Here is a 15,796-nt window from a genome sequence, read left to right on the forward strand (position 1 = left end):
AAGGCTAGATTTTCTTCCTATACTTTCACAAAAACAACATATCACAACAGATTGAATTTAGGAACAGATATAAGAAATATAGAGATCGAGGTAGTAATTAAAAACCTCCCAACATAGAAAAGCCCAGAACCAGATGGCTTCATGGCTGAATTCTACCAAATATTTAAAGAGGATGAACTCAGTAAAGTTTCAGGATACAAAATCAACAAAAAAAATCAGTGGCATTTGTGTACACAAATAACTACCTATCCAAAAAATCATAAAAACAATCTCATTTACAATAGCATCTTAAAAAATAAAATTCTTAAGAATATATTTAACCAAGAAGGTGAAAGATATGCACACTCTAGGAGGCCAAGGTGGGTGGATTGCTTGAACTCAGGAGTTTGAGACCAGCCTGGGCAGTATGGAGAAACCCTGCCCCTACAAAAAATACAAAAATTAGTCAGATGTTGTGGCACATGCCTGTAGTCCCAGCTACTTGGGAGTCTGAGGTGGGAGAATGGCTTGCGCCCAGGGGGTGGAGGCTGCAGTGAGCCAAGGTTGTGCCACTGCACTCCAGCCTGGATGACAGAGCCAGACCCTGTCTCAAAAAAAAAGATATGTACACTGAAAACTATAAAACATTGATATAAGAAACTGAAGGACACAAATAAATGGGAAAATACCCATGTTCATGGACTGGAATAACTGATATCATTAAAATGTCCATACTACCCAAAGCAAAATATGGATTCAACAAAATCTCTTATCAAAATTCCAATGACTTTCTTTATAGAAATACAAAAAAAATTCTAAAATTCATATGGAACAACAGAACACATTAAATACCAAAGCAATTCAGAGGGGGAAAAAAAAAAAAAAGCAGAGGTGGAGGTATCACATTTTCTTGTTTAAAACTATATTACAAACCTGTACTAATCAAAACAGTATGGCACTGACAAAAACAGACACAAAGACCAGCAGAACAGTATAGAGAGCCCAGAAATAAACCCAAACACATATGGTCAACTGATTTTCAACAAGGGTGCTAAGAGGACACAATGGGGAAAGGATAGTTTCTTCAATAAATGGTTGTTGGTGGGAGAAGTGAATTTCCACACACAAAAGAATGAAATGGACTCTTATTTTCACACCATACATAAAAATCAATTCAAAATAGACAAAAGACCTAACCATAAGACCTTAAACCATAAAACTCCAAGACAAAAACACAGAGGAAAACCTGTTTGACAATGGCCTTGGCAATGATTTTTTGGATATCACACCAAAAGCTCGGGCTACAAAAGCAAAAATAAATAAGCCAGGCACAGTCGCTCACATCTGTAATCCCAGCACTTTGGGAGGCCAAGGCAGGAGGATTGCTTCATTCCAAGAGTTCAAGACCAGCCTGGACGACACAGCAAAACCTGGTCTCTACAAAAAATTTGAAAATTAGCCAGGCATGATAGAGTATGCCTGTAGTCCCGGTTAGTCATGAAGTCGAGGTGAGAGGATCAATTGACCCTGGAAAGTCAAGGCTACAGTGACCTACGATTGCTCCACTGTACTCCAGCATGGATGACAGAGCAAGACCCTCTCTCAAAAAAATAAAATAAAATAAAATAAATACAGACATCAAATTAAAAAGCTCCTGCACAGCAAAGAAAACAAATAACAAAATAAAACAGCAGCCAACAGATAGGGAGAAAATATTTGCAAACCATATATCTGATAAAGGGCTTAATACCCAAAATATATTAAAAGATTTACACAACTCAATAACAGAAAAACAAATAACCTTTTCAAAAATTGGCAAAGGACTTGAATAGATCTTTTTCCAAAGACAACATAAAAACAGCTAACAGGTATACAAAAAGGTGCTCAACATCACTATTCATCAGAGGAATATAAGTCAAAACTGCATTAAGATATCAACTCACACCTTTTAGGATGGCTATTACCAAAAAGAAAAGAGACGACAAGTGTTGGTGAGAGTACAGAGGAAAGGAAACCCCTGTACTCTGTTGGGAATGCAGAATGGTCAGCCATTGTATAAAACTGTGCAGAGATTCCTAAATAAATTAAAAATAGAATTACCACGTGATTCAGCAATCCTTCTTATGGATATATACCCAAAGGAAATTAAACTACTACCTCATAAAAATATCTACACTCCCAAGTTCATTGCAATATTACTCACGATAGCCAAGATTTGTAAACAACCGAAGTGTCTGCAAATGGACAAATGGATAAAGAAATTGTGGTATGTCTGTATATACACACACACACACATAGGAATATGATTCAGCTTTTTAAAAGAGGGAGAGTCTGCCATTTGCCACAACATAGATGAAACTGAAGGACATTATACTAAGTGAAATAAGCCAGACACAAAAAGAAAAGTATTGCATGATCTCATTTATATGTTAAAAAAAAAAACACACAAATACAGACATAGAGAATAAAATAGCAGTTACCAGGGGCAGGAAGGGAGAAAATAAGAAGATGTAGGTGAAAGGATACAAAGTCACAGATACATAGGATCAATAAGTCTAAATATCTAATAGATAACATGAGGGCTATACTTAATAATGTTGGGCTGCACTTGGGATTTTTGCTAAAAGAGAAGACTTTAGGCATACTAAAAGTACCTAAAATGAGCACCTATGTGAGATGACAGATATGTTAATTTGCTAGACTATACCAACCTCTTCACTATCTATCTATCTATCTATCTATCTATCTATCTATCTATCTATATCAAAGCACCATGGTGAACACCTTACATACAATAAAATGTAAATAAATAGAAATAGATAAGAATCCAGCTCATTTCTGCAGACCTCATTAAGCCGACATTAATTGATGACACTCTTCTTACTAAATATTTTTGTTCTTGAAGAATTATTACTCATAAATATATGCTATTATGTTAACATGTAATTAAATTTTTAAATAAACCAATATTTTTTAAATTTTTGTTTTAATTTCCAACATAGTAAACAGATACTTACAACCCACATTTTAAAAGCTATTTGGGGTCCTTAATTTTTATGAGCTTAAAGGGGTCCTGAGACCAAACAAAGTAGAGAACTGAAGATACAGGAAATTACTACACAAATAAAAAACGAAGAACATATGATAGAGCAAACAAGTTTCTGGGTTTAGATTCAGGGGGTATGTGTACAGGTTTGTTACGTGGGTATATCACATGATGCTGAGGTTTAAGCTTCTATTGATCCTGTCACCCAAATAGTGAACATAGTACCTGACGGGTAGTTTTTCAACCCTTGCCCCCTTCTCTCCTTCTCTCCTTTTGGAGTACCCAGTGTTCCCACCTTTCTGTCTGTATGTACCCAATGTTTAACTCCCATTTATAAGTGAGAACATGCAATATATGGTTTTCTGTTCCTGTGTTAATTCACTTAGGATAATGGCCCCAGCAACACCCATGTTGCTGCAAAGGACATTTCTTTCTCTCTTTTTTAAGGTTGCATAGTATTCCATGGTATATATGCACCACATTTTCTTTATCCAATCCACCATGTATGGGTTGAGTTGATTCCATGTCTTTGCTAATGTGAGTAGTACTGCAATAAACATACAAGTGTGGGTGTCTTTTTGTTAGAACGACTTATTTTCTTTCGGGTAAATGCCTAGTAATAGAACTGATGAGTTGAATTGTAGCTCTAAGTTGAGAAATCTGCAAACTGCTTTCCAGTGGCTGAACAAATTTACATTCCCACCAACAGTGCATAAGTGGTCCCTTTTTTCTGCAGCTTCACCAACATCTGTTTTTCAGTTTTTTAATAATAGCCATTCTGACTAGTGTGAGACGGTATCTCATTGTGATTTTGACTGAGCAAACAAGTTTTAAGATGGTGCAGGCAAAGGCAAATGACTTATTGAATTGTAGATTTAATTTGAACTTGCTATCAAAAGAGATGAAAAAATTCTAGAAGTTTAAGTTATTTTAATCAGGCTTTTAAAAGCATACCATGAGAAGATATAATTAAGAAGTACTTCAATTTTATGAGACTATTTATTTCAAGAATCTTACTGTTTGGTACCTAAAGATGAAGAGAGACAGGAACAAGCCTATAAAGCACTTTTAAGGGATACATGTACTTCCTCTGAAACCTCTTCATTATAAATGATGTAGAAGAGAATAAGGAGAAAAACTATTTAAAATGTAATTATTTCTATTATTCTAACTGCTAAGATACAGAATAAGGAGCTGAGTAAAAACAAACTTGATACACTAGTTACAAGGCTATTTTGTTATTTAAATCACTGGTAATATTACCATCTTGCGGCAAAATCTAGTATTGCAGTTTTGAATGACAGAATCTTAGAAGTGTTCACCATGCTTTTTTTTTTTTTTTTTTTTAAGATGGAGTCTCACTGTGTCGCCCAGGCTGGAATGCAGTGGCGCGATCTCAGCTCACTACAACCTCTGCCTCCCAGGTTCAAGTGATTATCCTGCCTCAGCCTCCCAAGTAGCTAGGATTACAGGCATGAGCCACCACGCCTGGCTAATTTTTGTGTTTTTGTTTTTTTTTTTTTAAGTAGAGACAGGGTTTCGCCATGTTGGCCAGGCTGGTCTAGAACTCCTGACCTCAGGTGATCCACCCACCTCGGCCTCTTTTGATAAAAGACAGTCAAGTATTTTCCTCTTCCATACCCACCACACCCTCATGCCAACCATAAGTTAAAAAAACATCTTTAGCATTCTGTAATAAATAAAACAGTGATTAAGAAAACAAAAGTCCAAAGGAATGTTATTTAAACAGAGAAGGAGATGTCCCAATGAAATAGTAGTTTAAAATTAAAGCATAGCCAAAAACCCAACTGATGAAAAATGTTTCAATGTGTCAACAATTAAAACTGCCAAGACTAATTCTTACAGAGCAAAATTATACTTTATTAACACAGTATTCGATAAAACTTGTATTTGGTAATTCAACATTCATTGTTAATTTATTCATTTTTATATGTTAGAATTGCTGCCACATGTAAATTCTCCCACTTTGTAATAGAAGAAGTACAAGCATCCTTACAATGTTCTCTTCACCTTGGCCCATGTAATTTTCATGTGAATTTTCCCAAGCATGCAAAGAACTATCTACTTATTACTGATAATCCAATCCAAAATCTACCCTCACTTCTTGCAGACTACTCTGCTGAATTTCAGCTAAACCCAATAAAACTTGTTTGTATGCGAGTATACATTTATATATACACACATGAGTAACATAAAGATTATAAGAATCAGAGGAAAAAGAAAGGAATCAAGCATACAAGGATAGAAAACTCTTAAGTTTTATCTTTTATTAGCTGGTCCCTTCCAGTTTAAATTGATACGCATAATGTGGACAAACATTTCCCTTAAAAGCAGAAGTCTAGATTTGCTAAGTCCAAGAATAAAGATAAATGCACATGATCAATTTCTAGCCATCATTTTATATATCCAAAACAGTGAGGTAGCCTGAATAATCCCATATTCTGAACTCTCCATTTTGCTCCCAATATATCAGATTTATAATATACACAAAAAATAAGAGAAAGAGAACACACAAACTTGCAAGCACTCACCTTTCCCTCTGCCACTTCTAATCCTTGACTAGACCCAGTCAAATTATCTGAAATTACCAATGGGTGCTCCCAACAGCTGACAAACTATGTGACTTTCCTCTAAAGAAAGGCTTTATCATCTTTCTAAAATTTAATATTTAAAATAAAAACTAGTTCGAATAACCTGAGTTTTTAATCAATAATTACATGGGGCAATGATTTATACTGTGTTCATTTAATAGAAATGATTTAGGTGTCCAAGCCTTCTCACCCTAAGAACATTACCCTGTCTAACTGAAAAACATTCCCAAATGAGAATTTGTTCTGAAGATACTAACAGTACTCATTTACTAATGGTATCCAACCTGTTGACGATTGCAATGTTTGGTGCAAGCTGTGCGGCAACTGAAGAGTAAACAGAGGTGATTGGATGCTATTTCTGAAGAAGTCTTCTGTTGCTTTAGACTGCAAAACCTTGGTTTCCCAGAGCTGCAGAGGGAAAAAAAAAAAAAAAAAAAAAAAAAAGTTTACTTTAAAAAAATATATACACATATAATGATACTTCTCTTTTTTTCAGTTTCTTAAAAACTAACGTCATCCTGATGGCACAATGAATGGGTAAGTACTAAACTATAATTTGAGAGATCAGAACTATATCAGTTTTGTATGCTGAAAAAAACAACAAAAGACAGGAAGAAAAAGTTGTATCGGCTACAAACCTGCTTCAAGTCTTTTAAAACTTGTTCCTCTATACCTTCTTCAGCAAATAGATTCCGAACTCCTTCAATTACATCTTCAATTACAGATCTGTAGAGTTTAGGCTACATAAAAGCAATTGTTAAAGTTTCATTTTATTTATTTATTTATTTATTTATTTATTCTTGAGATGGAGTCATGCTCTGTCGCCCAGGCTGGAGTGCGGTGGCACGATCTCAGTTCACTGCAATTTCCACCTCCCGGGTTCAAGCAATTCTCCTGCCTCAGCCTCCTGAGTAGGTGCGATTACAGGTGCATGCCACCATGCCCCGCTAATTTTTGTATTTTTAGAGAGACAGGGTTTCACCATGTTGGTCAGGCTGGTCTCGAACTCCTGGCCTCATGATCCACCCGCCTCAGCCTCCCAAAGTGCTGGGATTACAGGCATGAGCCACCACACCCGGCCGGTTAAAGATTTGACTTCTCAAGTTGGAACATATTTGGCCTTAAAAGATATGCAGTGCATACCTTCTAGTCTTGTAAAGTCACCATTAAAACTTTTACTATGTACATTCCTATTCCCAATATAGTCTTAGCTTTCCATAAACTGTGTTAGCTTCAGACCCATAGTCTCAGCCTATCTACAAGACTGAATTACAGAACTACAATAACATATGAGCTAATAATCTCAAAGATGCATGGTTATTGTCATGTTACTTGCCTTTTGTGTCAGTATTTAACCTCCCCAACTCCTTTTAAAAGGGAAATTAATGTAAGTCAACCAGAAATAGACCTTCCGTTTTCAATTTACCTTTTTATCAAAGTGGCCAAAGGAGACTTTTTTAGGGTTCACTATATTATTTCCACAAATATAAATAAACTCCAAGCCAGAAAACTGGGGTAAGCACTTAAAATAGAGCAATTAAAGCTCATCTCACTTTCAAAATACACAAAGTCCAAAAAATATATATTCTGGACCATTATCAAATACACCTGTTCCAAAACGGATTTCCTACCAGAACCTAAGAAGGGCACGAACAACCTTACCCATCCACAGTGTGCCTACTGAAGAGACCAAATAACATTCTAAAATACCTCCTAGTCAAACATGCCATGACAATGAAATTAAGCAGATTTCTACCCAGATTAAACACTAGTTATAGCAACAAAAAAGAGGGTATGTGAAAAAACTCAGCCCTTCATATCTATATAAACTATGCCCCCAGGCCAAAATGGCAATGCTATGTGCTGACAATACTGACTTAGTGGAAGTTCCACAGGCAAGAAACAGCAAAGCAGGAATTTAGTTGAGTTGCTCTTATTTCAAATTGCTTAATCACACCAAAATGAAAATTGTGGCACTCTAGGATTGCCTTTTCATCCTACCCTATTCAGTACTCATTAAGAGTACTAAATAAATACTCCTAAATACTCCTGTTCATGGCAAGAGTAGCTGTGCTTTTTTTTATTTTTTTTTATTTTTATTTTTATTTTTTTTTTTTTTGAGATGGAGTCTTGCTCTGTCACCCAGGCTGGAGTGCAGTAGCACAATCTGGGCCCACTGCAACATCTGCCTCCTAAGTTCAAGTGATTCTCCTGTCTCAGCATCCAGAGTAGCTGGCACTACAGGCGTGCACGACCTCACCTGGCTAATTTTTTGTATTTTTAGTAGAGATGGGGTTTCACCATGCTGGCCAGGCTGGTCTCAAACTCCTAAGCTCAAGTGATCTGCCCACCTCGACCTTCCAAAGTGCTGGGATTACAGGTGTAAGCCACCGTGCCCAGCCCCTAAGAGTATTTAGTATTTAAAGCTATGCTTTAATCCTTCTAAAGGCCCAGGGTAAACCTATATGAATAGGCCAACCAGTAACATTTAAATAATGTTATTCACAAGCACATGCATTAAGACTAAATGCCCCTAAATTAGGTGCTTCTTCTAAAACAGTTTATCCTGATAAAGGCATACTAAATTGATGCTTCAGTGGTAGTCCCAGCTAGTGTGATCACGCTTAACACAGAAGGAAAAAACTCTTAGGTCTAAAAAATCTTAACACAGCAGTAGTCAAAAAGTACCCATTAGAACACAGTTTTTCAAAAATCAAAATAGGTATTGAACATATTTTCTCTTCTATGACCACAGACTTTGTATTGCATCCCTGTTATTAAAACTATGTCTAGTCCATCTTAACTCCTCTATTTAAAACACAGACACTTCTTCATAGAATTCACAATCAGATAAATTGGCATACATAGTAAGCTTATATTCAGGCAGAGTATAGGTATTTTATGTATCTTAAAACGCACTATCATAAAACAGATATAATTAAAGTAGCATGTCTCTAAAAATGGAGCTTTTATACTGCATATATAATACCCGGAACCCATAAAATTACACAGATCTGGACAAGCACATTGCCTTTCACGAAATGTGAAGTCTGTTGAGATGAATTGGTAATAAAGATGAATCCTTGATTTTTGTTCTTTGATTCAGGTTTTTAAGATTGATGGTCTCCTAAGTGCCACCGAGACTAGAAATTCTCACTGTGCAAATTAAGTGTCCGTTAGAGGTAGGAGGGTAATGTAGGTTGTACACTTAAGCATTAAGTTGTTAAAGGACAACGAAATGGGCGGGTAGTGAAAGACACTAAAAACATGTGGGGAGGTAACATGAGATATCACATTGTTATTTCAAGCAGTAAATAATAAAGCTTGGAATTAATGATGTCCACGGTAAAATTAACACAACAGAACTTGGAGGTTTTCTAGTATCTAGGAAACCAGCAGGGTTGAGGATCAGTTCCACCTCTAAACACCCCAACTAGATAGCCTCAGTTTGGGTGAAAAGAGAAAAAGGGCACTTGTTCTTTTGGCGGGGCTGGCCCGACTTCCTGCTGAACTACTGGCCCTCATCAGCTTCCTCCAACACAGAGGTGAAGAAAAGCCCCAGCCCCTAAGGAAGAGAGAGGGTTTATGACAATCTGTAAAGTGTCAGGGGGAAACAAAAGGGTGTGCAGGGTTGGGCTGCCGTGAACCCGGAGTCCCAGGGCGCTCCCTCTACACAGAGCCTGAGGTCTTCCTTACCACCGGGTTGAGGCAGGCCATGACAGCACCTCCAGCACCTGGCCCTTTGCGCCTGCGCGGCACGCAGTGCCCTCGGAGGGAAACACTGGGCACGTTTTGAACGATGTACGTCAGGTGCGCAACCACGGAGAACGCCGGGGGCGTGGCTGGGCAGAAGAGAACGTTAATAGATGCAGCGGGCTTGAGTGGAGGTGGGGGTCAAGGCGGAGAGGCGGTCGGCCTGTGTGGAAAAAGAGACCCGCTAAAACGGATGGTTAGGTTGGGTCTAGCCGGCTTTGGGCCTTTCACAGGTTGTTTCCTCAATCCGTGAAAGGTGAAAATCGAGGAGGGGCAATGCAGGGGTAGATCTCAGTCTAACTTCAGTTTTGAAGAAGATGGGGAAAGAAAAGAGGGGAGACTAGTAATATCTGTCCTCTGCATTTACCAATTTTCATTCCTCCCCCTACACCCCACTCACAGCTGAACTCCATTTTTTGTTGTATAAAAATATAACAAGAGCCAAATTTTTCTAAGACTTGTCAGCGTGGTACAGCAGCATCAGCAGCATCTGGGAACTTGTTAAATATGCAAATGATGGGTCCCACCCCAGCCCTCCTGAATCAGACTGGAGGATGGAGCCTAGCATTCTGTAACTTTAACATGCTCTCCAGGTGATTCCAATGGGCGCTGAAATGAGACCCCCCCCCACCCGACCTAAGACAAAGAGTCTCAATTTTGGGTGCACATTAAAATCACGCGGGGAGCTTAAAAAAAAAAGTTTAGCGCCTGGATCCCACTCGGCAAAATCTGATTCTAATATGCAGCCAAGGTGGAAAACCACTGCTAAAATAAAGTCAGCAGCTAATACGTTCCTATCTCCTTTTCTTAGGCAGAAATCACCAGCTGTCTACCTACAATAATTCTCTCTCCTGAAGGGCAGAGCATCTTGGGGCATACCTTACCTAGCTAAGACTGAGGGAAGATGTAAGCACAGATAACCTGGAGGATTAGAAAAGGGAAGAAGTCACCATCTGTTGCCACAACTCTGCCTTTTTTTTTTTTTTTTGGCAGGGTCTCACACTGTTGCCCAGGCTGCCGTGCAGTGGCATGATCACAGCTCGCTGCAGCGTCTACCTCCTGGGCTCAAGCAACCCACTCACTTCAGCCTCCCAAGGAGCTGAGACTACAGGTGTGTGTGCCACCACGCCCAGCTATTTTGTGTGTGTGAGTGTGTGTGTGTGTTTTGTAGAGACAGGTTTTCGCCATGTTGCCCAGGCTGGTCTCAAACTCTTGGTCTCAAGTGATCCGCCAGCCGCAGCCTCCCAAAGTGCTGGAACTATAGGCATGACTCACCGCGCTTGGCCACAACTCTTCTAAACAGCCTTTCTATCCTGCAAATAGGTCTTGACCTAACCAGATGGATACGTTATTTGATGATTAAAAACTCTATTATATTTTAAGTTGGCTGTTTATTTATTTGTGCAAGTAAGTGCAGTAGAGCTGTTTATCCCCTACCACTGTGTATGTGATTTGCCTGGGTCAGGTACCTTATGGTTTGTGAGTTTCAAGTAGCTGATTTATATGATACCCTTTAGAAAACTTTCCTACATTGAAAACTATTAGAAATTTCTTTTGCAAAAAGCCAAGAACTATATATGGTCATTTTAATGGTCATATCTCTCTACCTGGCAATTTACTACCAGGAGTGTTCAAAGTGATTTATCTTTCACCCAAAGTAGGAAAGCTAAAAGCAGTCATTGATTCCTACTGATATTATAAAATCCAATTAAATTATTCAAGCTGGGAAATAAGAAAGCTAAAAGGGTCTCTTTTCCATCTTTTTCATAGCAAGGTTTTAAAGCTTTATTTCTAAATGCTTAGGATTGGTAATCACCTAACTTTCTGTGACAGCATACTGTTTTACGTTATTACACATTCTACCCTTCTCAGAACTATATGTAGATCATGTATATTTTTAAAATTATTCTTGGATCTTGGTACCCATAAAAAGTGTAACTAAAAGTTGAATTGTGATTTCTTAGTACAGTCAGTATACTCAAGTTATGGAGAGGCTGTGTAATGTTAGCAGAGAAATGTCAGCAAATTTCATTTGCCCCTTGCAGTCTGTCTGAATGGTCACTAGTCATTTCTTCCCAATAACAGGCAATGACTACTAGAGGAGGTATGCTTTAACACAAGTTCTATGTAAATCCAAGTTGCAAATCTGCCACGTGGACCTGTGGTAGCCAGTTTTCAAGATTGCCCCCAGTGATCCCTGCCTCCTGGTATTGACCACTTGGTGTTGTCCCCTCCTACCTTGTACCATGGTAGGTTTATTTTACCACTAAAATAAAGAAGAAGTAGTAGCGTATCACCTTTGAGATAAGGTTATTCATAGCTGTGGATTCTTTCTTGGGCTCACTCTCTCATTTTGGAGGAAGCCAGCTGTCATGTCATGAGGATACTCAGGTAGCTTATGGAGGGGTCTATTTGGCAAGGAACTGAGACTCCAGCCCACAGTCAGCAAGTATGAGAAACCCGCAAACAGTCACATAAGTAAGCTCGGAAATAGATCCTTCCCCAGTTGAACTATCAGATGATTGCAGCCCTGACAAGCTTTACTACATATCTTTGAGTTATCTTGAACCAAATCTACGCTCTAAGCATCTCCTAGATTCCTGATCCTCAGAAGCTATATGAGATCATGAATATCTGTAATTTTATTTGCAGTTACATTTTGGATAATTTGTTACACAGTGTGAAATAACTAAACCAGCACCCATTCTCTGATTGGACTGTCCCTCATTGTAATCTCAAGTGTCTTGAGTGACCTCACCAGTCACAAGAGCATTTGAAAAGTATGTAAAAGAATCTTTTAACACTTACGTTTGATAGCTTATCAAATTATCATGAAACATGCAGAATATTATAGTCGTGATGGTTACATTTCTTTTGTCAATTTTTTAAACTCAGAGAGGAAGTATGTTGCATAAACAAACCACTTTTTTTAGAGAGAGAGAGACAGGGTCTAGGTCTATCACCCAGGCTGGAGTGCAGTGGTATGATCATACCTCACTGCAGCCTCGTACTCCTGGCCTCAAGCAATCCTCATACCTCAGCCTCCCAAAGTGCTGGCATTATGAGCATGAGTCACTACATCCAGCCCACAAGGTACTTTTGATGCTAAAATTGAAATTTCAAGATCCTACAGCCTCAGTGAGGCAATTTTACAGTGGCTATTTTTTGTTAGTAAACAATGAATAAAAAAGAAATGCCAAAACTTAGTCCTTCTTTAAGTACCTATTCCTTTGAAATTACACCTCTGCCAAAGCATAAAGCTCCCCCTTAACTGGTCAACACAATTTGGAGCATCAGATTTTCATTTTTCTCCTACTTTGTTTAGAGACCATAATATATAATATATATATTTATTACTGATAATCAATACCAGTTTTTGCAACATTTAAGCAAATCTTAATAATCAGATTAATTTTCTTCCCCATGTGTTCTCACTACTTTTGCCTGGAGGTGTTAGTGATACTCTTCTGAAAGTAAAGAAATAATTTCACTTTGCTTATTGTGAGCAAAGGCCATATTTATAAAGTCCTTTTGTTGGATAAAAATGTAAAGAAAGGCCGGGAGCAGTGGCTCACCCCTGTAATGCCAGCACTTTGGGAGGCCGAGGCGGGCAGATCACCTGAGTTCAGGAATTCAAGACCAGCCTACCAACATAGTGAAACCGTCTCTACTAAAAATAAAAAAATTAGCCAGGTGTGGTGGTGCATGCCTGTAATCCCAGCTACTCAGGAGGCTGAGGCAGGAGAATTGCTTGAACCTGGGAGGCAGAGGTGCAATGAGCCAAGATCATGCCACTGCACTCCAGCCTGGGCGACAAAGTGAGACGCTGTCCCAAAAAAGAAAAAAAGTAAAGAAAAATATTTTAGAGACAGCCCATTATTTTTTACATATTAAACTTTCTAGTCAAATACAAAGTATTTCAATAATTGTATAGACTCTAATTATTTATTGGTGATTAAAATACAAGTTGGTATTTGAGCATATGACTAAAGGCAGCAAATATTCATAATTAACTTCTGAACATTTTGCAACCAATGCGCTAAACCCAGGGTGTTTCTCTGACCCTGTTTCATCCTTTACATCTTACAGGAAATGAAAATCCAGATAATCTCTGCCTCACCCTGTAACTTTGAAATGGTTACAGTGTTGGCAGTTCTGATTTATTTTATACTCTGCACTTTTGTAACATTTTCAATTTTCTAATACAGCTCCAAAATCAACTTGCTTTATTTGAACATCTGATTCTATTCCACCATAATGAATTCCTCCTCCGACTCCAACAAGATTTCAGTTAAAGTGACCGTGTGACACAATGCAATGGAACACTGTTAATGAGTACATGACTGCCTACTTCAAAATATTTTAATATTCAAGAGATGTATATATTGTGCACATATTACTAATTATAATTAACTCATAAAAAGTATGTGGGATGACTTCAAACACAATTTTCCTCATCACTACTTTTTCAACATTCTCATCAAGGTCTTCATAAGGATTCAGTAATTTCCTACCTAACAAATGGTTATACTTTCATTTCTTTAATCGTAATGCATATAATCATACATGTACATAAAATATTAGCAACAATAATGTTTATTATCTCCAGTTAATTCTCCAACCTAGACAAGGTGGAGATAAAGACAAATAATTTGAACTTAAGGCTATGACCTGCAGAAAACCAACCAGCTTTGTTCCCTCGATAACTGTGCTTTTCTTTTTTCCTAATTTGTCTCATTTTATAAGAGGTAAGTGGCAGCATCTTGACTGTCCTATTCTGTTGTCTTAGATGCTTCAAATATTTGGAGAGGCAGGGACAACATAAAATAAACACACTTCTTCCTATTCATTCTGCTATGAACAGCTAAAATGTTATATATCTAAACAAACATAAGAAGACTCTGAAAAGTGAGGAGAATATGGCAGGCCAATTATGGACCTCGCAATCCCAAGAGCCACATAGCAGTGAGTTCTCTGATTTTCTTTTTGCCTCCCATATCCTAGATTGGGTGCTGGAGAAGCTGGCAACCCAGAAATACCAATGGTCAGAGAGGAAACATAAAAAAGCTTGCTTTTTCTAGCCAAAGGACCAAGAAAGGGTCATCAAGACAGAAAACTTTTACACAATAACCACTGTATTCTATCCAAACACCACAGAAAACCACTGTGGCCCCTTTCCTACCACTATCATCCCTACTTGTGATTGCATTTTCTTTTGGCTTTGAAAGTGGCAACATCAGTGTTTGCTTATATGTGTTTACATGGGATGAGCTAGTGAATGATTCTTTATGTGAATGTTTTTCATTTGAAGTTACATCTTATTGTTACATGGACAGGTCAAGGAAATTAAGCACGGGATATTGTTTCAAGTACAAGAAAAAAAGCCATCTACAGCCACACAAGGGTTCCAAGATACCTTTAACAAGAGAGATGTTTTCATTTCATGATGAGAAACAACACCCCTTGGCCGTGCACGGTGGCTCACGCCTGTTATCCCAGCACTTTGGGAGGCCGAGGTGGGTGAATTGCTTGAGTCCAGGAGTTCGAACCTGACCAACATAGTGAAACTCTTTCTCTACTAAAAATTCAAAAAATTAGCCAGACATGGTGGTGCATACCTGTAATCCCAGCTACTTGGGAGGCTGAGACATGAGAATCACTTGAACCTGGGAGGGGAACGTTGCAGTGAGCCGAGATCAGGCCACTGCACTCCAGCCTGGGAGAGAGAGGAAGACTCAAAAAAAATTTTTTTAAGTCTCAAAAAACAATTTAAAAAGAGAGAGAGAAAAGTAACACTTCCTTCATAAGTTGCTGGGTATTAAATGAGAAAACACAGTCCCAGACAAACAATAGGTGCTAAAAAGCTAAGGGTGCTTCCTCTCCACTTTTACCAGCTTTCAAAAACAAGATTAAATCAAATTTTAAAACAAATATTTTAATATTTTTCAACCCCTTGGATATGTGTATGTGTTTATTTTTTAAAGGACATTTGCAACCGTAAGTGTAATAGATTTTAAATTTCTTGAGGGCTTAGGCTGTGTATTATTCATTCTTATATGCCCCTTGAGTTCCTAGCATAGTAACTCAAATATGAAAACACTCATTAAAAGTTATTGATATGAATTTATTCTTAAGCTCTTATAAAATGGAATTTCTAGCCTATATGTGGGAGAAAATTACGGATTAAAATGCAACTATCATAGGGAGAAAAGTAGTGCATTGATCTAAATTTATCTGATCATTCATTCATGTAGTGTTTCTTATTGAACACATAGGTCGTAATCTCTGGCCAGGGGATTAGCCCCATATCACTGGCATCGCTCCTACCATCACCTACCACCACCCCTGCAGATGGTTCTCTTCCCAGAAAACGAGAAATAACTGGGCAGAGCCACCCCAGTCAAAA

At 38.1% G+C, this 15,796-nt stretch overlaps 1 protein-coding gene across 4 annotated transcripts in view; it reads right to left on the minus strand.

Moving 5' to 3' along the window:
• Positions 1 to 9,439, minus strand: part of GTF2A1L (general transcription factor IIA subunit 1 like) — a 121,041-nt gene extending 111,602 nt beyond the window's left edge. For 2 of the 4 annotated variants that reach the window (XM_063788770.1, XM_009442321.4), the window contains exons 1-3: positions 9,334 to 9,439; positions 6,276 to 6,377; positions 5,922 to 6,045 (exon numbers count right to left, since the gene is read on the minus strand). In XM_063788770.1, the coding sequence (XP_063644840.1) occupies positions 5,922 to 6,045; positions 6,276 to 6,377; positions 9,334 to 9,354 (247 nt within the window). In that variant the 5' untranslated portion in view covers positions 9,355 to 9,439. The remainder of the gene's footprint in view (positions 1 to 5,921; positions 6,046 to 6,275; positions 6,378 to 9,333) is intronic. The other 2 variants (NM_001204826.2, XM_009442320.3) reach the window with 2 other exon arrangements.
• Between the last annotated feature and the right edge of the window lie 6,357 nt (positions 9,440 to 15,796).

The sequence above is a fragment of the Pan troglodytes genome, chromosome 12 (assembly GCF_028858775.2).
Source record: "Pan troglodytes isolate AG18354 chromosome 12, NHGRI_mPanTro3-v2.0_pri, whole genome shotgun sequence".
Lineage (NCBI taxonomy): Eukaryota > Metazoa > Chordata > Mammalia > Primates > Hominidae > Pan > Pan troglodytes.